Below are 23,629 nucleotides of genomic sequence, written 5' to 3' on the forward strand. Positions count from 1 at the left end.
GTTGTTGCCGGTCCTCAGATATTTGGTAAGATACCTGCCAGAAATAGTGGAAAGAGCATAGGCCAGCCTTGGCTGGGTGGTTCCGTCCGTTGAGGTATTGTCCTGTACTCCAAAAGGTTGCAGGATCCCTTCTCAGTCAGGACCCATGTCTGGAGTATGGGTTTGATACTTAGTCGGGGCATGTGGGAGAAGCAACTGATAGATATTTCTCTCTCACATCTGTGTTTCTCTCTAAAATCAATAAAAAAAAAAAAAACACATATCCTCGGGTGAGGGTTTTTGTTTGTTTGTTTGTTTTTTTAATCACATAATTAAAAAAAAAAAAGCATAGGTCAGGGAGTCAGGAGTTCTAAGGGTGAATGGATAACTCGGATACAGGGCTTTGGTGCCAGGTCACTCACAGTAGGGATTTAGCCTCTTTGTGCCTCCATTTCCTCAGTTTTTAAGAGAGAAAAATGGTTGGACCCGCCTCCCAGGTTTGATTTAAGGGATTCATCTGCCTTGTGGAAATTAGGATTGTTAAACACCTGACATTCAAAGACAATAAAGTAATTCAGTCCATAGTGTATTATTTGCTTGTAGTGTGCTAGCCCGCTCTCCTAGGTTGTAGGGATACCATGGTGAGCAAGAAGACAGACATGGTCCCTGTTTTCCTAGAGTTTATTTTTTTGTGGGGATGAGGGTGTGGGAGTGAGTGATGGTGACAGATAATAAACAGAACTTTTAAGAGAAGAATGGGTAGCAAGATCTGCATCTGCCTGGTTGAAATTAGGGTTGTTAAACACATGATATTCAAAGAGAAACAGTTATTTTTAACTTCTAAACTAGACTCTTAGAAAACAAAGGAGAGCAGAGGAAAGTAGAACATAGAGTTATGCCACAAAAATTAGAGACTAGTGAGTGACGCAGATGATTCTGTTCTTCAAGCCTAAAAAGATTAAATGAGGGTCATCTGGGGTGAAAGCCATAGTGGCAGTGATGAAGAAGGGAATGGAGGCTGGGAAAGAGCTGACTACACTTGGAAGACCAAGAGGAGAAGAAGGAGTCTTAAATCAGTGATTTTCAACCTGTGTAATCTCATGGCACACATACACTAATTACTAAAATTCTGCGGCACACCAAAAAATATATTTTTTTGTCGATCTGACAAAAACAAATAGGTATAATTTTGGTTCATTCACACCAGATAGCTATTGTTGTGTTGGCTGTTACCATTTCTTTGTTTGACAATCTAAGGGGAAAGCAGTCAGTCAGTGCTCTTGACCTAAATAGTCAGATATTGCATCTTTCAAAAATTCTTGTGCCACAGTAATTAGAAATCGCTGCCTTAGATAACAGAGCACCACAGCTGGCCGGGAAGCTGGCACCATGCCAAAAGGGCATGGAGACTGAAGTGAGCTTTGGTGTTTGCTGTGCAGGGGCAAGTTTGATGTGCTCACCGGAATGATGAGCTTGCTCTGCAGAGGTTGTGTTGAGAAGACAAAAAAAGAATAGTGTATTAATGTTTAAAACAAAATATTGTAATCCCTAGAGCAAAATTTCTCAAAATGTAATTTAGGGGTTAGAGGGGTTGGTCCTTGGCCTTGCAAAGTTAATACCAGGATATTATTTGCCTTTTCTCAGTATTTATTTATTTCATTGATTTTTAGAGAGAGAGAGGGACAGAGAAACATTGATAGGTTGCCTCTGCACGTGCCCTGACTAGGGGTCAAACCCACCACCCCTTCGGATGTACAGGACAACACTCCAACCTGAGCCACACCAGCCAGGGCAACCTTTCCGCTCTTACCTCTCATACGTGCACAGTGGAGTTTTCCACAGATTACATGACATGTACTATCATAACAGATTGAATGCAGAATGGGCTAACTTAGTATAGTGTGAAAAAGTCAGAAGAGTGGTGCCTCTTGGGAGTTGTGGGCAGGAAGTGATTGGGAAGGACCCAAAGGAAATTTTCTGAGGTGATGGTACTGTCCCATATGCTTATATAACTCAAACTCTTTAAACGAGTTTGAGTTATATAAGCATATGCATTTGTCAAAGCATGACAGGTTTTTTTCAATTGTGTGATCAACATATTAGAATTCCTTATAATATTTTGTTTCTAAGATGTTTGAAAATCATGGACATGTGAAAAATGCCCAAGTTTTGCAACATCAGAAAGACCTGAGTGTAATCCTGTGCTTCATACTATGTTTATGACTTAGGACAAATAGTGGCATTTCTCAGAGTACCTAGTAAGGCATCTGTTATATGGCTGAATTAAGTAATACATTATTCAAATAGGCTTCATCCAGCCAAAGGCTGAGAACAAAACTGATATTGTATGGTATCACTTTATATAGAATTTAAAATTATGAAGTCAAACTCATAGAAAGAGGTAGAATGGTGGTTGCCAGGAACTGGGAAGTGCAGGAAATGGGAAGATGTTGGTAAAAAGGTGTAAACTTTCTATTATAAGGTAAATTCTGAGGATCTAAGATATACCATGGTAATTATAGTTGACTAGAGGCCTGGTGCATGAAATTGTGCATGGTAGGGTCCCTAGGCCTGGCCGGTGATTAGGGCTGATCTGCTGATCGACTGGCCAGGTGATCATGGAAGTGGGGAAAGGGGAACTGCTGGAATCTGCCTTGGCCAGCCTGGGGCCTGCGGGCTGGGGGTAACTCCTGTGTTGAGCGTCTGCCCCCTGGTGGTCAGTGTGCATCATAGCGACTGGTTATTCCCCTGGTTGGTCGATGTGTGATTTAGGCTTTTATTATCCTATCTAATAAAAGAGTAATATGCCACCGCCAAAACCAGTTTGGCTCAGTGGATAGAGCGTCGGCCTGTGGACTGAAAGGTCCTGAGTTCGATTCTGGTCAAGGGCATGCACCCTGGTTGAGGGCACATCCCCAGTAGGAGGAGTGTAAGAAGCAGCTGACTGATGTTTCTCTCTCATTGATGTTTCTATCTCTCTATCCCTTTCTCTTCCTCTCTGTAAAAAATCAATAAAATGTATTTTTTTAAAAAAGAGTAATATGCCAATTAACCATCAATCTGCTATACCAACCAGCCAATCAGCGAGTATGCAAATTAACCCAACCAAGATAGGTGTGGCCACAGAGAGCAGGAGAGAGGCTTGGGTTTCCCTGGCAATGGAGGAAGCCAAGCTTTCCACATACCCTGGCGGGCCCAGGCCTCCACTCAAGAATACAAAGTTTCAATTACAGAAGGTAAATAAATTCCAACAGAAATGGCCACAGCCATGGAGCTGGGAAAGCAGGAGGCTAGGGTTGCCCTGGGAGATTAAGGAAGCCAAGCTTCTGCAGCCCTGGCTGGCTCAGGCCTTCACTCCAGGCTACAAAGTTTCAATTATAGAAGATACATAAATTCCAACAGAAAGGTCTGTCACAAGGGAGCAAGCAGGAGGCTTGGCTCCACTCTAGGCTACAAAGTTTCAATTGTAGAAGGTAAATAAATTTCAGATACAAGGGCCTCCACTTGGGTCACCGGTTGGCCTGCAAACTACCACAGGCCCCTCGCCCAGGCTGCCCCATGCCTCAAGGGAACCCCCATCCTGATCCGGGACACCCTTCAGGGCAAACCAGCTGGCCCCCACCCATGCACCAGGCCTCTATCCTATCTAATAAAAGAGTAATATGCAGATTGACCATCACTCCAACACACAAGATGGCTGCCCCATGTGGTCAAAGATCCTGCCCCAATGTGGACACAAGATGGCCACCAAAAGATGGCCAGCAGGGGAGGCAGTTGGGAAGGAACAGGCCTGTAAGGGAGGGCAGTTGAGAAGGACCAGGCCTGCAAGGGAGGGCAGTTTGGGGTGATCAACCCTGCAGGGGAGGGCAGTTAGGCGTGACCAGGCTGGCAAAGGATGGAAATTGGGGCAAACAGGTTGGCAGGGGAGCAGTTAGGCATTAATCAGGCTGGCAGGGGAGTGGTTAGGGGGTGATCAAGCTGGCAGGCAGGTGAGCAGTTGGGAGCCAGCAATCCTGGATTGTGAGAGGGATGTCCTGTGGGATCGGGTCTAAATGGGCAGTCAGACATCCCTTGAGGAGTCCCAGATTGGAGAGGCTACAGGCTGGGCTGAGGGACACTACCCACCCCACCTCCCCATGCATGAATTTCATGCACCGGGCTTCTATATAGGATAATATTGTATTGTACAATTATATAGTTGAAATTTGCTGTGAGAGTAGATCCTAAGCTCACCAAATTTTTTTAAAAGAGTAATTATGTGAGATGATGGATGTGTTAATTTGATTTGGGAATCCTTTCATAATATATACATATATCAAATTATATTGTACACTTTAAATATGTTACAATTTTATTTGTCAGTTATACTTCAATAACGCTGGAAATTTATCTTTTGCCTTCTAGTGCATCATCCCTCATTCCCTTTACCTCTCAGATCACTCCATTCTTTATTTCTTTCACTGATTCTTCTTTTTTGGACCAACTGTCAGAAGTTGAATTCTGCTTTTCTCTGACTTTGGCCTTCTCATTTTATTTTATTTATTTATTTATTTTTATTTTTTTGGCCTTCTCATTTTATATGTCTGCAGTGTCCCTGGGTGACTTCTTCTACACCCATGACTTGAACTGCTTTATCTGTATGCTGATGACTCCTGAATCTACTAAGCTCTGAATCAAAGCTTTATTCTCAAATATCCCTCTGCCTACTGTTGGATCTCAACCAGGTTGTACCACAGATTCATCAAAATGCAGCAGGTCCAAAAAGCTAATTAATTTTGCCTTTGTATTCCCCCATCTCAGAGAATATCCCTCTCTTCCTAGTTGCCCAAGCTACAGTTCTTCTAGATCAGTGGTCTGCAAACTGCTGCTCTCGAGCCACTGCGGCTCTTTGGCCCCTTGAGTTTTTAGCAAAGGCCAGCTTAGGAGTACCCTAATTAAGTTAATAACAATGTACCTGCCTATATAGTTTAAGTTTAAAAAATTTGACTCTCAAAAGAAATTTCAATCGCTGTACTGTTGATAATTGGCTCTGTTGACTAATGAGTTTGTCGACCACTGTCCTAGACTCTCCTCCTTCACTATCCCTCATGCTTACGGTTACCAAATTCTTCTGAATCTATTCTCCCCCTCAAATCTCTCAAATTATTCCTTTTCCTTTATTCCTCATATACTGCCTTTGTAAAGACATTTAATAATTTCTGATGTAGACCTAGTCTCAAATATTTCTTATCCTGCTTTTTTTTTTTTTTTTAATATATTTTATTGATTTTGTACAGAGAGGAAGGGAGAGAGATAGAGAGCTAGAAACATCGATGAGAGAGAGAGTCATCGACCAGCTGCCTCTTGCACACCCCCTACTGGGGATGTGCCCGCAACCAAGGTACATGCCCTTGACCGGAATCGAACCCGGGACCTTTCAGTCCCCAAGCCGACGCTCTATCCACTGAGCCAAACCGGTCTCGGCTCTTATCCTGCTTTTACCTTTAGTCCATTTCCCCCACTTACACCAGAAAATTTATTTTCTTATAAATCTTATTAATCCCCTGAGCAAAATTTTGGTTCAGTGTCTTGCTGTAGCCCATAAGATAAAGTTTAAATGGCAACATATGCTGTTTATGGTCCCCACCTATCGATGAGACTTAATTTTTTGCCTAATTGTACTTTGCATTTTAGCTGTACTGAACCACTTGTAGTTTCCATATCTTCAGATTTCTGCATACGTGGTCTCAGCACCCTGTACTGCCTCCCCATACACACACACACACACACACACACACACACACACACGCACACACACACTCCTTCCTTCACAAAGTCTTCCCTGACACTCCCAGAGAAATTTACCCCTCCTTTGGCTCCTTTGGCATCCTATGAAAACACTTTGCCCTGGCTGGTTTTGCTCAATGGTTAGAGTGTCAGCCTGTGAACTGAAGGGTTTCAGGTTCAATTCCCAGCCCAGGTTGGAGCGTGTGGGGGAACGATATGTTTCTCTCACATTGATATCTCTCTCCCCACCCCCACCCCTTTCACTCTCTCTAAAGATCAATGGTAAAAATATCCTAGGGTAAGGATTAAACAAAAAGAAAAACACCTTTGTTACAGCAGGTGTAACAGCAGGTGTAAATCCATTTGACCAGAAGAAAAGTAATAAAACTTTAGTAGATTTTATGTTCCTAGAATTTAGGGAATTCTAGGGAATATTTGATAAATGTGTGATTAGCTCGATCCAGCAATTAAAAAAAAAAAAAAAACAACTTTGTTAAGTAAAGAAAATTTTTCTTTAAATAAAATGTTCTGCAAGATTCTGATTTGTAGCCTAGACAAAAGCCAGAAATCCCATCACTTAATCCTCTTCTGCTATGTCTGCCTTTTATGTGCCAGTGCCTTCACTGGACACAGTGTGAAAACCACTGGTTTAAAGGCTGTCCTAGCCCTAGCTGGTTTGGTTCAGTAGATAGAGCGTCGGCCTATGGACTGAAGGGTCCTGGATTCGATTCCAGTCAAGGACACATGCCTGGGTTTCAGGCTTGATCCCCAGTAGGGGACGTGCAGGAGGCAACCGATCAATGATTCTATCATTGATGTTTCTCTCCCTCTTTTTTCCTCTCTGAAATAAATAAAAAATAAATAAATAAAAATAAAGGCTGTCCTAAGTTGACTAGATATCTGATCTGTCAAAAGTCTGTGCTGATATATGCTACAACATGAATGAACCTTGAAAACATGTTAAAGGAAGACACTTGACACAGAAGGCCACATTTTTGTAAGATTCCATCTGTATGAAATGTCTGGGATAGGCAAATCCCTAGAGACAGAAAGATGAGTTGTTATCAGGGGCTAGGAGAGAAGAATGAGTGCCTGCTTAGAGGATATGGGGTTTCTTTCTTTTTAAAGGAGGAAACTCAATTTATATTTTATTTTATTTTAGTTTAGTTTTTTCCCATCACCACTTATCTCCCCTATACCCTTTTCCATCTTCACCTCCCTCTGGGGTTTCTTTTTGAGGTGGTGAAAGTATTAAGGAATTAGAGGGTGGTGATTCTGTATATTCAATGTGAATATACTAAAAACCACTGAAATGGCACAAGGGTGAATTTTATATTATGTGATTTATATCTCAATAAAGAAAATTACAGTGACATATATTCCATCCAATGACATTGATTAAGAGAAAGGAATTGCTATAAAAATAGGTTAGGCATGAGTTTGTTTCTATCCTATCTTAATAAAAGAGTAGTATGCAAATTGACCATCACTCCAACACACAAGATAGCTGCCCCCATGTGGATACAAGATGACTGCCACAAGATGGCCAGCAGGGGAAGGCAGTTAGGGAAGGGCAATGTGGGTGATCAGGCCAGCAGGGGAGGGGAGTTGGGAGTACCAGGCCTGCAAGGAAGGGCAGTTAGGGGTGATCAGCCCTGCAGGGGAGGGCAGTTAGGGGTGACCAGGTGGCAGAGGAGGGAAGTTGGGGGCAACCAGCTGCAGGGAAGGGCAGTTTGGGGGGAACCCAGGTTTGCAGGGGAGAGCAGTTGGGGGGACCATTCCTGCAGGGGAGAGCAGATGGAGGGAACCAGGCCTGCAGGGGAGGGCAGTTAGGGGCAAACAGGCTGGCAGGGGAGCAGTTAGGCATTAATCAGGCTGGCAGGGGAGTGGTTAGGGGGTGATCAAGCTGGCAGGCAGAAGCAGTTAGGGGCAATCAGGAAGGCAGGCAGGTGAGCAGTTGGGAGCCAACAGTCCTGGATTGTAAGAGGAATGTCCAGCTTTAGATCCCAGTAGGATCAGGCCTAAATGGGCAGCCGGACATCCCTCGAAGGGTCCCAGATTGGAGAGGGTGCAGGCTGGACTAAGGGACACACACCCCTGTGCACGAATTTTGTGCACCAGGCCTCTAGTAATGTTAATATTTCTTTATAAAGTTACATGTAAATAACTGTTATCCTTGTCTAATTGGGAAGAAATGTTTTAGGACTGGGAACTAGAGTCCTAAGAATTATTTTCAAAGCAGCTTTTATTGCTGAATCTATCCAGTCACTCTAAGGCTTACCATGAACTCTAACCAATGCCTTATGTTCATAGAAACCCACTTTGAAAAGCCCTTTAGTTTGAGGATGGTATTGATAGCATAGAAGCTGTGAGGAAGTGGTGACTTCCTAAGGAAGGTACCTCAGTTCTGAAGGAGCTAAGTAAGGACACCAGGGCTGATGGGTAAAGGTGGGGAGGAACCAGTCTGGGTAATAGGCAGAGTCCTTGACACATTAGGCTAATTTGGGAGTCAGGTGGGTTCTGGGAAAGAACAAAGGATAAAGGTCCAGGCCACCCACATTCAGGGAGTGGGTTAAGATCTAGAGAGTAAGGTGAGAGCCTTGGTGAAGAGGTGCTATCTTAAGGGAGGGGAGGACAAGGGGAGAGAAGGGCTGGAGAGTGAGAGTGGAATATCTTGGGTTTTGGCAGTAAGTCACATCGAGGCCTTATCCTCAGCCTCGGTACTCCAATGTGGGTAAACACTCTCAGGAGCTATCCTTGAAAAATGAATTAGCAAATCAGAATCTTATCTCCTTTTGATAAATAATGAAGAAAGCCCCAAGACTTTAACACCTTTTCTTCATCCTCCCATTCTTCCCTAGATTAACATCCTACAGATAGCCAAGAAAGAGATTCACACATTCATACCCAGAGTCCGGAGGTGGATCCCAGCTGCAGACACCCACATACACACAAGTTTAGCCATGCCCTTTTATTGTTTTAAATGGAGCCACATGGGTGGGGTTAGTGGCAAGGGGGCTCTCACCCCTCACACTGCATGCTCTTCTGGGTCTCAGCAGCTGCTGCAGTCGCTGGGATAGGTGTCCCAGTGCAGGCCGATGGCATTAATGAGGGAGCCAGAGCGGCCACTGATGAATCGGAGCACGGTGTTGGGGTGCAGGGGGACAGCATTGAAACTGGTGCCCGTGTCTTTTCCAAAAGGCAGGTAGCGGCCCTTGTCAGTCGTGAAGACCAGCTTCCTCAGGTAGTACTTGTACTTGCCAGACACCTGGATCACTGACTCCCCGGGGTGCAGGAAGATCTCCTCCAGGTCTCCCTGGTTGCCACCCACATAGTCGCTCCACACCTTGCCATAGCGCACCTGGAGACTGGGGACAGGGTGAGGAGGGAGAAAGGGGAGACACTGAATAGGCCTGTACCCTGAGACCTTCAAACTGTGACGGGGATGGTAAGCCTCCTGCCAGTTCCACAGTGTGTGAGGGTTGGGTGGGCCCTTGGAGATCATACAGGGAACTTCACCTCCTCATTTTGAACAAACAGACTCAGGAGGGAAAACAACTTTCCCAGAGTCACCGCCAGAGCTTGAGCTTGAGGTGTAGACTCCCACGGTGCCCTCACTCCCACCCAAAAGCAGCAAAGCAGCTTCTCAAAACCCTGAAAGGCTCTCGTGAGGAAAAGACTGGTCTCTGCTGGACCAGCATGCGGATCCAGGGTCAGAAGGATACACATTTTGGGAAAGGCATCATGCAAAGATGGAGGATGCCAGAGGGGATTTACACCTGGGGTAGGGCCCTGGCCAGGTAGGTCAATCCTGATATGCATTGTCCCAATATGCTAAGGTTTTGGGTTTGATCCTAGGTCAGACCACATACAAGAAACAACTAGTGAATGAATAAAAATATTAAACAACAAATCAATGTTTTTTTCTCTCTTCCTCTCCCTTAAATTAATAATTTTTTTTTAAAGTAAAAAAAAACCAAAACCTCGACTGGGATCAAACTAGACAACTTCCAGGCCCCTGAGATTATGGTGTGTGACTGATCCAGGATCGCTCATGTTTGGGTTGTAGAGGTTTCAGCAGTGCAGGTCTCGAATCCACGCCTCTAACAGCTCTCACATACCATGTTATCCCTGGGACTTGTTGATTGAAACAGATGTGACCCAAAGTGACTGAGAACTTCCCCATTTAGTAAGATCCCAGAAGGTCCTCAAACCACAGAAACTCAGTGAATCTTACCCTACGATGTAGTATTTGTTGACTCGGACACGCAGGGCAGTGATGGGGCCGTCCATCTGGTTGCCAGAATGAGAGAATCGACGTCCGCCACCGCCTCCATACTCTCCGTTGTAGGAGGAGGACCTAGGCTGAACTGGAAGGAAAGGGAGAGAGTGAGGGAGAAATTCCCTGAGAGCTGTTTCTCCCTACCACGCATACTCCTCCCACAACTCGGTTCCCAGCACCCCAAGCCTGCCTCCGAAAGCCTTGGCCGCCAGCAGTGACCCCCGTGCTGGGCTCCCAGCTTCTCACTTACTGGCATTGGCAGAGGCCGATGCACAAAGAAGGGCAAGAACAGCAATGGCCAACATCCTGGCGCTGGAACGGGAAGAAAGGAGAATGAAGATTTACCCTATTCCTCGGGACTTTATTGACTCAGACATTCCTGACCTCCAGCTGAGACTCAGACCTAGCTGCCCCAGTCTTGGCTTTGAAAGGACGGCACAGTCTCTAGTCCCGTTCCTCTCAGAGACTATCTCTGTGTCCTTCTCCCTTCTACCTCTCCCTGGTCTGCCTGTAGCCAACCCTCCTGTCTGTCCCAAGGCAGAAGATCAATCCTAACCCTCCATCTGGATTCGGCTGTGTGAGCGCTGTTCCTCCTGGCACAAAGCAGGAAAGGAGTTTTCTAAGGAAGACGAGGCAATCTCCAAACCATAGAAATGGTTGAGTGTACCAGACCAGGAGTCTGAGAAAGCCTAACTGAAGTCCAGCCGGGGTAGATTGGCCGGACTTATGGGGCATCTGGGGCATAGTTTAAGTTCCTAGATTAACCTGGTCTCAGAAGGAAAAGGACATGTTAGAGTTGTGTCTCTGTCACCTGAGGAGTGAAGGCAGTCAGAGAAGAGACTGTGCCAGCACCAGTTTCCAAGCAGTTCTGGTGGAGAGGGATAGACTGAAAAGTTGTACGAGTTGAGACTAGCTCAAGATATTAGATCCCTGGTGCGTAATCTATTAGTTATAATTCTTTCTCCATTATCACAAATATGGCCATGTCATGCCCCTGAGCATCCCAAGTGTCCCCAGTCTTTCAGCTGAGACCCAGATATCAACATACCTGACTAATTCCGACCCAGATGGCCCCAGTTAACTGACACCCCGCTCTCCCCTCTGCCATTCAATCTAAGCCACCTCTTCTCCTGCTCAGCTTGGATTCCCCCTAACTGAAATCCAGGCTTGCTTGCTTCCCCTTAGCTCAGGCCTCTGCCACCCCTTACCTGGCAGCTTCAGATGCAAGGTAACCCCCCAGGATCCTGCAGATCTTTTATACCAGTTCTAAGCCCTCTCCCTTCTCTTTATCGTGTGAACCTCACCTCCTGGGCAAACATGACCAATCTCTTAGGGTCAGTTGTCAGGCAGGGTCTGGAACATTTTATCCAGCCCCTCCCCTTAAGGGTTACAGGTGGCAGGGTGGGGTCCACTCTAGGCCAAGGCCCAGAGTGGCTCAGGAGGAGCAGAATAAACTTGAGAAATATCACCAAGCAAAGGGCAAACAGCTTTGGGTGGACAAAGTCACCACATCACCTCTGGGTGTGGCCTAGGGTTCTCCCTCTTCTACTGGATGTTTGCAAGTGCTCTCCCCTACAATCTTCTCTTTTTGAATAACAATGCCCTCTCCAGCCATTAGAAAGGAATTGCACTGTCCACATCTTATACTTAGGAGGGCCTACTATTTGCCTGACAATTTTTTTTTTCTTCTCCCCTAGTATTTTATGTGAAAAAGTTCAAACATATAGAAAAAGTAGAACAATTGTACAGTGAATACCCATACACCATGTACATTGTACCATGGTTAAATTTTGCTGGACTTGCTTTTGTTTTCATCTATCCATCCTCAAACTTCTAAAGCCTTCACAAATCTTTGAAAAGGGTGACTTGGGACTACAAGTGGACGCTTGAACACGTGCAGATCTCCGGGGACACACATAGCCAGTCCAGCGGGCAAGTGGGAAGCTGAGGAACTAAGAGTAGACAGGTGCTCCAGAGGGGCGCAGGGTCCTCAGGCCTCAAGCTGTAGCCTACACAGGACACCTGTTCCTCCCAGCAGATCTGAAATTTCCCCAGGGTTGATATCAGAGATTTTTAAAATATATATATTTTATTGATTTTTTACAAAAAGGAAGGGAGAGGAATAGAGAGCTATATACATCCATGAGAGAGAAGCATCAACCAGCTGCCTCCTGCACACCCCCTGCCAGGGATGTGCTCGCAACCAAGGTACATGCCCTTGACCGGAATTGAACCTGGGACCTTTCAGTCCGCAGATCAACGCTCTATCCACTGAGCTAAACCGGTTTCAGCTGATACCAGAGATTTCTTGTCTTTGCAGGCCTTTCCCCTCCAGGATCAATTCCTCTCCACCTAAATCCCTAGGACTGACTTCTGAGTTCTACTTTGTGACGCTCTGACCCTCTGAGTCAGCAGGTCCTTCCAAGCAGAGAAGCAGGGAGCCTGTCAATAATGACCACCCCTTACCAGTTCCTCTCCCCTTATGGCTCCCCGCCCTTTACAGACTCACCACCTGGGACTGAGTACTCCTCCTAGAAACAAGGGAGCCCCACCCTGAGGAGCTGGAAATAGGGTGTGGCTCCTGGCGGGGAGATTCCGGCGCCTGGAGGACAGTAAGGATGCCTTGTCTGAGCCCTCCATCCCAACCTTCTCCATGTCCTCTTCCAAGACGTTTACTCATTCTAGCCGGAATGTCTGATGTCTCTGTCCTCTCTGTGTTTGCCTCGCATTGCCAATTTTCTCTCGTTAAACAAAAAACGTAACTTCTGTGGTGGAAAGCCTTTTTAAAGGAAAGGGCTTATTGAGCCAAGTGCTGGCCAGAAAAGGACGGTCCTGGAGCGGGAAGTCTAAACCAGCCCCAGCAGGGCCGGGTGGAGAAGATAAGCGTGTCTGCTGTCCTGGAGTCACACAGCTCTGTTATACATATGTTTGGGGGAAGGAAGATGTGAGTTGTTTTGAAAGAACTTATCCAGACTACAGATAAAGGGGAGGTGGGGGTGGGGAAGGTTGAAGGGGGAAGTTCTAGGATGGTGCACAGTCCATAGGGAAGAAATATTTATTACTCTTGATTATGTACAGGCGACAGTCCCGAAAGTTCTGGCAGATTCAGGATGTGGTGGTGTCCAGTGGTGGCTACAGATGCCTGGACTTGAATCAAAGCCAGGAATGCAGTTGCCTTTTGCTGATTGGCCCACAGCTAATATATATATGGAAGAAGGAAAAATGAAAGAGGTGATGAAGAAAAGCCTCAAAAAAAGAAAAACAGAAAAAGCCTCAGAGCAGATGTATTTGAAGATCAAGACATAAAGGAAGAGTGACAAGAGAAACATTTCAAATTCAATCACAGCTGCCAGAATGTAAGAGAAAGAAGAACAAACAATTAACTTTCTATTAGCTGTGGGCCAATTAATAGAATCAGAAACAAAAGAGCTAAAATAACAATGGATACCACAGAAATACAAAGGATTACCAGAAAATACTATAAACAACTATGCCAACAAGTTGGACAAATTCCTAGAAAAATACAGTCTTCCAAAACTAAATCAGGAAGAAATGGAAAACCTGAATAGGCCAATAACAACTCATGAAATTGAAGCAGTAATAAATAATAATAATAATAATAATAATAATAATAAATCTCTCAGCAAACAAAAGCCCTGATCCAGACATCTTGACAGGGGAGTTGTATTAAATATTCAAAGAAGAACTAACATCTATCCTCCTCAAACTATTCCAAAAAATCCAAGAGGAAGAAACACTTCCAAACTCTTTCCATAAGGTCAGCATTATCCTATCTCGAAAACCAGATAAAAACCCTACAAAGATAATTACAGGCCAATATCCCTGATGAACATAGATGCTAAAATCCTCAACAAGCCCTAACTGCTTTGACTCAGTGGAAAGAGCATTGGCCTGCAGATTGAAAGGTCCCAGGTTCGATTCCAGCCAAGGTCATGTACCTTGGTTGTGGTCACATCCCCAGTAGGGAGTGTGCAGGAGGCAGCTGATGGATGTTTCTCTCTCATCGATGTTTCTAACTCTCTATCCCTCTTCCTTCCTTTCTGTAAAATAAAATGCATATTAAAAAATCCTCAACAAAATATCAGCAAATTAGATTCAGCAATATATTAAAAAGATCATATAGCATGAGCAAATGGGATTTATTACAGGGATGCAAGGCTGGTATAATATTCACAAATCAATAAATGTGATACATCACATAAACAAATTGAAAGACAAAAGTCACATGATCATATTAATAGATGCAGAAAAAGCGTTCAACAAATCCAACACCCATTTTTGATAACTCTCAGCAAAGAAGAAATAGAGGGATCATACCTCAACATAATAAAGTCCATGTATGATAAACCTACAGCCAACATCATGCTCAATGGGTAAAAACTAAAAATTTTTCCTAAGAACAGGAACAAGACAGGGATGTCTGCTTTCACCACTCTTAGTCAACACTAGAGGCCTGGTGCATGAAAATTTGTGCACTGGGCAGGGGGGTGGGGGAGATTTGGGGGAGGATCCCTCAGCCCAGCTCATGCTCTCTCGCATTCTTTTTTTTTAATTTTATTTTATTGATTTTTTACAGAGAGGAGGAGAGAGCGATAGAGAGCTAGAAATGTTGATGAGAGAGAAACATCAACCAGCTGCCTCTTGCACACCCCCTACCGGGGATGTGCCCGCAACCAATGTGCATGCCCTTGACCAGAATGGAACCTGAGACCTTTCAGTTCGCAGACCGATGCTCTACCACTGAGCCAACCGGTTTCGGCCTCTCTCGCATTCTGAGACCCCTCAGGGGATGTCCACCTGCTGGTTTAGGCCTGCTCCCTGGGGGATTGGGTCTAAGCTGACACTCAGACATCCCTCTGGCAGTCCAGGAGCCCATGGGAGCAGGCCTAAGCCATCAGTCGGACATCCTTAGTGCTGCCTTAGCACTGCCAAGGAGCCAGGAGAGGCTCCCGTCCCGCCACTGTTGCTGCCCTCGCAGCTCTCAGCCCAGCTTATGGCTGAGTGGAGCTCCCCCTGGGGGAGCACACTGACCACCAGGGGGCAGCTCCTGCATTGAGCACCTGCCCCCTGGTGGTCAGTGCACATCATAGCGACAGGTTATTCCTGGTGGTTCCACTCTTAGGGTCAATTTGCATATTACCCTTTTATAGGATAGTATCAGAAATATTGGTCACAGTGATCAGACAAGAAGAAGAAATAAAAGGCATCCAAATTGGAGAGAAGGATATAAAATTGTCATTATTCACAGATGGCATGATATGGTGCATAGAAAACCCTAAAGCCCAGCCAGTGTAGCTCAGTGGTTGAGCATCGACCCATGAACCAAGATGTTATCAGTTCAATTCCCAGACAGGGCACATACCTGGGTAGTGTCGTGATCTTCAGTAGGGGTGTGTGCAGGAGACAGACAATCAATGATGTTTCTTTTTCACGGATGTTTCTGTCTCTTTATTCCTCACTTTCCTCTCTAAAATCAATAAAAACTTTTTAAAAAAGAAAACCCCAAAGATTTCACCAAAAAATCTACTAGATTTAACAATTGAATTAGGCAATGTAGCAGGATACAAAAGTAACGCCCAGAAGTTAATGGCAATTTTATACACCAATAATGCACTCTCAGAAAAAGAAACTAAAAAATTACTATTTTCCATTGTAACAAAAAAATTAAGATACTTAGGAATAAACTTAACCAAGGAGGTAAAAGACCTGTACTCAGAAAACTATAGAACATTGGAAAAAAGAGATAGAAGAAGATATAAACAAGTGGAAGAATATTCCATGTTCATGGACTGGTAGAATTAATATAATTAAAATGTCTATACTACCCAAAGCCATCTATAGATTCAATGCAATACCTATCAAAATATCAGTGGCATATTTCACAGATCTAGAACAAATCTCAAAAAATTTATATGTAATCAAAAAAAGACCCCAAATAAATGCAGCAATTTGAGAAACAAGAAAAAAGTTGAAGGGATCATAATACCAGATATCAAGTTATATTACAAAGCCACTGTAATCAAAACAAACTGGTACTGGCACAAGAACAGGCATATACATCAATGGAATAGAACAGAGAACCCAGAAATTGACACACACCATTATTCTCAATATTTGACAAAGTATATAGGTAAGATCATACAATGGAGTAAAGACAGTTTCTTCAGTAATGGTGTTGGGAAAATTGGACAGGTATATGCAAAAAAAATGAAACAAGACTACCAACTTACACCATATACAAGAATAAACTCAAAATGGATAACACTTAAATGTAAGTCATGAAACCTAAAAATCCTAGAAGAAAACATAGGCAATAAAATATCAGACACCCCATAGAGCAAAAATTTCAGATACATTTCCTAGGGCAAGAGAACAAAGGAAAATATAAGTGGGAGTACATCAAAATAAAAAGCTTCTGCACAGCAAAAGAAACCAGCATCAAAATGAAAAGGAAACCCACCATGTGAGAAATCATATTTGCCAATGATACATCTAATAAGGGGTTAATTTCCAAAAAATATAATGTACTCATACAATCAACAAAAGGAAGACAAACAATACAATTAAAAAATGGGCAGAAGAGCCAACCGGTTTGGCTCAGTGGATAGAGTGTCGGCTTGTGGACTGAAAGGTCCCAGGTTCGATTCCAGTCAAGGGCATGTACCTGGGTTGTGGACAGATCCCCAGTGGGGGGTGTGCAAGAGGCAGCTGATTGATGTCTCTCTCATCGATGTTTTTAACTATCTCTCTCTCTCTCTCCCTCTCTGTAAAGAAATCAACTATATATATATATATTTTTTTTTTTTTTTTAATTATTTTTTTTTAAATGGGCAGAAGGCCTGAGTAGATACTTCTCCAAAGAGAACATACAAATGGCCAGAGACATGAAAAAAATGCTCAACATCTCTAGTCATCAGAGAGATGCAAATTAAACGACAATGAGGTCAAATATCCTTGGGTGAGGATTTAAAAAATCAATAAATTTAGAAAGAAAACAAAGAATTTCCTTATATTTTAGTAATTTAATTCTGTACAGACATTAAGCATTGTGTAAAAAATTTTGTGGAATAAAGTATCTTCAATTTCCAGAAGGGAAAAAAAGAAACAAAGCATAGAGCCTGAGAAGTGGACACTCTTCCTCTGCCAGGGAGGGGGCGGGAGGCCCTCTGTTGGGGTAACATTTGTGGAGACCTGATTGAAGTGGAGAGAAATACAAATATCTGGATGAAGAGTAGGCCAGGCAGAACAAACAAACACCAAAGCTCTAAGCAGGAAGTGTGTGGGATGAGGTTAGAAACAGCAGGGAGGGCAGGGTGGCTAGTGTGAGGGAAGCCTGCAGGAGGTGAGGTCTGGGCAGCAGCCAGTGGGCAGATTGTGCAGAGCCTGGGAGGCTGTGGTCACGAGTTTAGCTTCCTTCTGAGAAGAGAGGGGAGCCTCTGAAGGGTTTTGCCTTTAAAATAATTATTCACTCTGGGTTTTGATAGAGGGAGAATGGCCTGGAGGATGGGTAAGAGTGGAGGTGGGAAGCCACGGGGGCCTTTCCCTGTTTCACTGGGTCCCTCTCTCCTGCCTTCCTGGACTGCCTGAGATCTGTTTCCTCCCTCAGACAAAGCAGCTTTGTCCTCTTCAAGCCTTGTTGCAAATTCAGACCCCAGGGTGAGAATCTGCTCCTTTATCCCCACTAAGGATTTTTGAAAAAATATTTCCAAACAATGGCATATACACTGAGTGGCCAGGGATTATTATGATCTCTGAACGCATAATCTGGCCACTCGGTGTATGTTTCCTGTTTAAGGCAAAAATAATTCCTTACCTCCTACTTACACATTGGGCCTCCACAGCAGTTTCATTTGAACAAAGGATTTTATCAGATAAACAAATGTGAACATGGCTTTTCTGTTCATCCTTCACTGTTCCAGTGATTAGTCTAGTGAGCAGAAGTGACTTCACTGAGTTGCAAGAGGATCCCTCTACTCCCTACCCTCGTGTGCCTGTTTCTGTGGTTTGCTCATACCACTCCAGCTGCCTAAAATGCTCTCCTTCTGCCCACCTACCGCTATCTTTTGTCCTCAAGACATTCAGCCCATACCATCACCATCACCACCACTCTCCTGCACCCACCACCTAGCCTTCTCTCACAAAATCCTGGGGTCTCTTCTCTTCCCAGCACCTCCACTTCAAACAGAATTCCTCCTTCCTTTCCCTGGCCTCCAGCTGTGCTTCTTACATCACGAGGCTGGTTATAATTACCTGCACGCTAATTTATCTGTTTACATGGAAGCCTCCTCCAAAAGCAGGAGCACGTTCTAAGGCAGGGACTGTCTTACCTACCTCTGAATTCCCAACTCCATCTCACCTGGCACAGAGCAGGTGAGATGTCTGTCAAATGCTCCTCCATACCTCTGTTTCTCTCCTCTTGCAGGCTTAAATTTGGGTGTTTTTTTGTTTCTTATTTACAATTCCTCTGGAGAAACTGTATTCAGAATAATACTGGACACAAAGACAGAATTCCAGATTGAGGTCTATCCAACACTTCTTAGAGAAGTCACTTCATTCTTTGGAGCCTTTATTTCTGCATTTGTAAAATGAGAAAAACAAGTCTCAAGAGCAACCAAAATCTTAAAGGACAGTCTTTTTCAAACTGTGGCTTGTGTATGTTGTTAATTTTTAAAATTAAAATATAATTGACAACATATTAATTTCAGATATACAACATAATGCTTTCATATACATACTAGAGGCCTGGTGTACGAATTTGTGCAATTGAAAGAAAATTAATTAGAAGAAATATTTTTATATTGCTATTTGCCCTTTCTCTATAATAGAAGTGTCAACCAAATTCACAATCAACCATGACAGAACAAAACACACGCAAGTGATTGGTGCCAGCAAGAGCTTTATATGTATCATGCATGCACGAATCAACTTAGCCATATATATATATGAAACTTGCTTAATTAGACCTGATTTCTGATTTAGCTAAACTTTATCCAGCCCAGTGAAGCACCCAACTTCTCTTTCAGGTAATTGTCAACAACACAGCAGTAAATATCAACATAAAGCAGATTATTATTGTAGATCACACAAGGAGAACAAAGGGTAAAATATTTAGCTGCAGCAGTGTTTGATTATATTCTGTTCAGTGAGAAAACCTGAAGTCATTTTCAAGGTCCACCATTTTTTAGTTCTTTTCAGTCCGGTAAAGTTTCTAAGCTTTCTAAATCTCCCATTTTCCAGCTAATGAAAAGAAAATAGGATTCTACCAAGTCTTCTATCTACCTATTCCAGAGCTTCTGTGAGAATCAAATGAGATGAGGCATAGGAAAATGCTTCACAGACATTTGGTTAAACTGTGAAATGTTTGCATCTGGCTATAAAGCAAGTTGTGTTCCTGGACTGAAGAAACTACAAGGAGGCTAGTCATTGCTGGGAGAGGAAGCTGGGAGTTGCTACATGATGTCATTACCTGGCGCCCACAACTATCATTTTCGGGCTGGGCTGGGCTGTGGGCCGTATTTTGCACCACGGGGGTCTCGGCAGCGTTGGCTGTGATTTGGTGGCTGTCGCTCCAGGGTGGTGGTGGGGCCTGTGTCCCACTAGGAAAAAGCAGAGTGTTGCTTTGTGGGCACCAGGTCTGCAGTGCTGCTTTTCTGTGTATGTCATGGCAGCTCCTGCATTGGGTGTCTGCCCCCTGGTGATCAGTAAACCTCATAGTAACTGGTTGAATGGTCGGACACTTAGTATATTAGCCTTTTATATAGAAAGATCATACTAAAAATGAGTTCATCATTTTTTAAAATCAGAAACATATAGCAATGTACTAAGAATTCACAGACAGGCTATCCTATATAATAAAAGCACAGTATGCAAATTGTCCCCTCAACCAAGAGTTATCCAGGAGTTCAACCAGGGGGCAGGGCCAGTCAAGAGAAGGGAGGAAGGCCCTGGCTGGTGGCAGTGGCAGGCAAGGGGGTTGGGGGGGAGGTAGAGGGGGTACCCAGCTAGCAGCTGACAGCCACTAGGAACCCTACAAATGCACAGATTTCATGCACTGGGCCTCTAGTTGTATTATAAAGAGACATGGGCTTAAAGACTGATTCCAGCCCTTGCTTCATGACCTACTAAGTTTCTTCATATGTAAATTGGAGATCATGAGAATAATCCATTTTTGTCAACCTCTGGTAAAGACCTGGCATGTGGTAAGCACTGAGTAAATGTTTTTTCTCTTCTCCTTGCAGACTTCCATAAAACATAGCCTTACTTGCCTGGCCAATGTGGCCCAGTGCTTGAGTGTCAACTTATGAACCAGGAGGTCACAGTTGGATTACTAGTCAGGACACATGTCTGGTTTGCAGACTTAATCCCCAATGTGGGGCATGCAGGAGGCGCCAATCAGTGATTCTCATCATTGATGTTTCTATCTCTCTATCCCTTCCTCTCTGTTAGCTACCTTTATGCTCGAACTACCAGAATGACTAGTTGACTGGTTGACCGGTCGCTATGATGCACACTGACCACAAGAGGGCAGACGCTCAAGGCAGGACTGCCCCCCTGGTGGTCAGTGCACTCCCACAGCAGGAGCGCTGCTCAGCCAGAAGCCGGCTCACAGCTGGTGAGCGTAGCTGCAGTGGCAGGCACCTCTCCCAGCCCTGCGGCAGTGCTACGGAGCAGCGGCAGCAGCCGCTTCGGCACTGCTACCTCCCTCAGGGGATGTCAGACTGCCGGTTTCAGCCCGATTCCCAGGGATCCCAGATTGTGAGAGGGTGCGGTGCAGGCCAGGTGGAGGAACTCACCTGTGCATGAATCCATGCATTGGGCCTCTAATAAAAACATATGAAACACACACACACAACAACAACAACACACAAAACAGCCTTTCTTTTTGGTCTCTCACATAAAGTTGATCTGGGCAGCCATGATCTTTCTCACAGGTTGCTTTATTTTATGGCTTAGCTTGAGTTCAGATTCTAGAGATGTGCCTGGTCTGGTGTGGCTCATTTGGTTGGGCATCGTCCCCTACACCATAGGTGGAGGGTTTGATTCCCAGTCAGGGCACATACCTAGGTTTTGGGTTGGTTTTGGGTTGGGAAGCAATCAATAGATATGTCTCGCTACCTTTCCCTATCTCTAAAAAATAACAAAACAGATTCTAGAGATGTTGTCAAATGCATACTAAGACTTGAAAATGAATTTTATGTAAGATGGTCTGGATGACTGAAGGGAACATGAACTTAATTTCCTTTTATTAAGGCATCGTTACATGGTAACTTTAAAAAAAATACATTTTTATTGAGTTCAGAAAGGAAGGGAGAGAGAGAGAGAGAGAGAGAGAGAGAGAGAGAGAGAGAGAGAGAGAGAGAAACATCAACGATGAGAGAGAATCATTGATGATCGGCTGCCTCCTGTATTCCTCCCCTGGGAATCGAGCCCGCAACCCAGGCATACGCCCTTGACCGGAATCGAACCTGTGACCCTTCAGTCCACAGGCCAACACTCTATCCACTAAGCCAAACCAGCTAGGATCATGGTAACTTTTTATAAGCCTCCTCATTTTTTGCTTTCTGTCTTCAAGTCCTTACTGAATTGTTTGATCCACTGCAATTCTTTTTTTCTCTTTGTTTAGCTTATCTTCCCTTTGTTTTCTTTCTCACAATCACTCTCTAAACATATGACAATATAATATTAGGAGAGATAAAGTCCCCATCCATCTGGGCTGGGTGGACCAACCAGATCCAGTGCTCTTATCTGCTGGACAAGCTGCTGTCAAAGTGGGAGTGGCTGAGGTCATTCTACCTGGATGCACTCATTCTTGCTTTGTGTCAGGAAGAATTTATCTAAAAAATAAGAGCAGATTTGGCCTCCTTTATATATATATATATATCACATGAGATTCAAACAGTCATCTGCTCTTGCACATGGTGTGTTCCACATGCATGAAAAGAGAGCAGTGTGGAGTGCTCTGAAGAGCACCGCTGTGTGGGGACCCAGCTGCCACCACTCAGAAGCCAGCCAGCGCCTGGGGCAAGGTATTTTACTTCTCTCTGCTTGTTTTTTTAGAAAGAGAGAGAGAGAGAGAGAGAGAGAGAGAGAGAGAGAGAGAGAGAGAGAGAGAGACTGTACCTATGTCCCAGGGTTGCTGAGAGAATTTAATGGTAATGAGATTAAAGCTCCAGCAGATGTGTGCATGGTGAGTGCTGAGGAAGTGTTTCTATATAAATCAAGTGAGCTCAAGTAAATCATGTACTAGTATTGTTAGCATTCCACACACAGGCTTCAGTCTTGTTTTGTTCCTTCTCAATTGAAGATACTGCAGACTAACTTGATGGGGAACATAAAAATACATTTTTGGGAGGGGGCTAGCAATCTGACTCTGTACCTAGTTAATCAGTATCCCTAATGCTAACATTCTTGTTAGCCTGTAATCAAGTCACTTAATCATGTGGCCTTGCAAGACCTGTTTACCTAAATACTCACATTTTACAGAGGCCATAAACCATGAACCGTACACAACCCCCGGGGGGGTTATCAGCGCTGGCGCCAGGTCAGGCCTTTAGGTGTGGTCTTATGTCCCCCATCCCAACACACAGGGCTTTTTGCAAAGCCTGAGAGAGGTCCACAAGTCTGATCCTTATTTGGGGGACAAAGAAACCAAATGTTATCAAGAGAAAGCTTCCTCCATATTGGGGGGCTCAGGATTTGGAAAGAGGATCCCCTGAGTCACGGTACTAGTACATCATGGGTTTTTTCTGTATCTCTGAGTACTCCTGTGTGTGTATTTTCCAGTCACTGGGTAAATTCTGTTAATAAACTAAAGCCCAGTGTATGTCTATCTGAGGCCAGAGTCACTGACTTCAGCTTCACAATACTTCTCAGCTTTGCTCCTATTGTGCCAAGGTTATGAGATCTCATACCTTTTCTCTGGTATCGTCACTTTTTCATGTCTACTCAATTTATAAAAGGATAAGGACAAAATGCTCAACTAACCACAGAACACTGATACACAGGCAAAGGTAGCCTGAACTTAATGCAACCAAAAGCATTTAATTAGGACACTTGGAATGGAAGCTTCCTGCCCTAGAGGGGTTCAGAGCCACATGTGGGGCAAACCCAAAGGAATAGCCCTGCAGAGTGAGCTGATCAGACTAGTCAGACACTGAGGAGGGAATGCGGATCCTGCCCCTGGCCAGGGAAGTTGGTCACAGATGCCAGGACTACAGAGTGAAGAGAGAACCTGGCTGAGGTCCAGCTCTACCATTTATTGTGGGCAAGTTGTTTAAGTCTCTGAACCACATTAATAAAAGAAGGATAAGATCCATTTCAGGAGGAAACCAAGATGGCGGCATAGGTAAATGTCTAACTGCAGCCTCACACAACAATCTCAAAAAATACAACTAAAATATAAAGTGGACATTATCCAGATCTACAGGAAAGTTGACTGACTGGAAATTCTACAACTAGAAGGAAAGAGAAAACCGGAAAGAAAATCAGAGGAGCTGTAAAAGCCTAAGGTACAGAGACACGGTGTGGTGCACACATGGGGAGAGGACTAAGCCGGAGAGGAGGGGCGGCTGAGTGCCTGGC

General features: G+C 44.2%; 1 protein-coding gene across 1 annotated transcript; it reads right to left on the reverse strand.

Annotated features, from left to right (window-relative positions):
* Window positions 1-8,701: 8,701 nt before the first annotated feature.
* ZG16 (zymogen granule protein 16) lies at window positions 8,702-11,298 on the reverse strand. The gene is made up of 4 exons (XM_084882224.1): window positions 11,236-11,298; window positions 10,278-10,339; window positions 9,983-10,115; window positions 8,702-9,113 (listed from the first exon to the last, which is right to left on the reverse strand). The coding sequence occupies exons 2-4, from the start codon at window positions 10,330-10,332 to the stop codon at window positions 8,798-8,800; spliced, it is 504 nt and encodes a 167-aa protein (XP_084738350.1). The 5' UTR covers window positions 10,333-10,339; window positions 11,236-11,298; the 3' UTR covers window positions 8,702-8,797.
* Between the last annotated feature and the right edge of the window lie 12,331 nt (window positions 11,299-23,629).

The sequence above is a fragment of the Pipistrellus hanaki genome (assembly GCF_964339955.1).
Source record: "Pipistrellus hanaki genome assembly, chromosome: 4".
NCBI classification, from domain to species: domain Eukaryota; kingdom Metazoa; phylum Chordata; class Mammalia; order Chiroptera; family Vespertilionidae; genus Pipistrellus; species Pipistrellus hanaki.

Excerpts from the sequence above, each read along its gene's own strand:
- ZG16 (XM_084882224.1), bottom strand. The coding sequence starts at position 10,332 with ATGTTGGCCATTGCTGTTCTTGCCCTTCTTTGTGCATCGGCCTCTGCC. Across the intron at positions 10,116-10,277 it reads ATCGGCCTCTGCCAATGCCA|TTCAGCCTAGGTCCTCCTCC; the intron begins GTAAGTGAGAAG and ends CTTTCCTTCCAG. Across the intron at positions 9,114-9,982 it reads AACAAATACTACATCGTAGG|TCTCCAGGTGCGCTATGGCA; the intron begins GTAAGATTCACT and ends CCCTGTCCCCAG.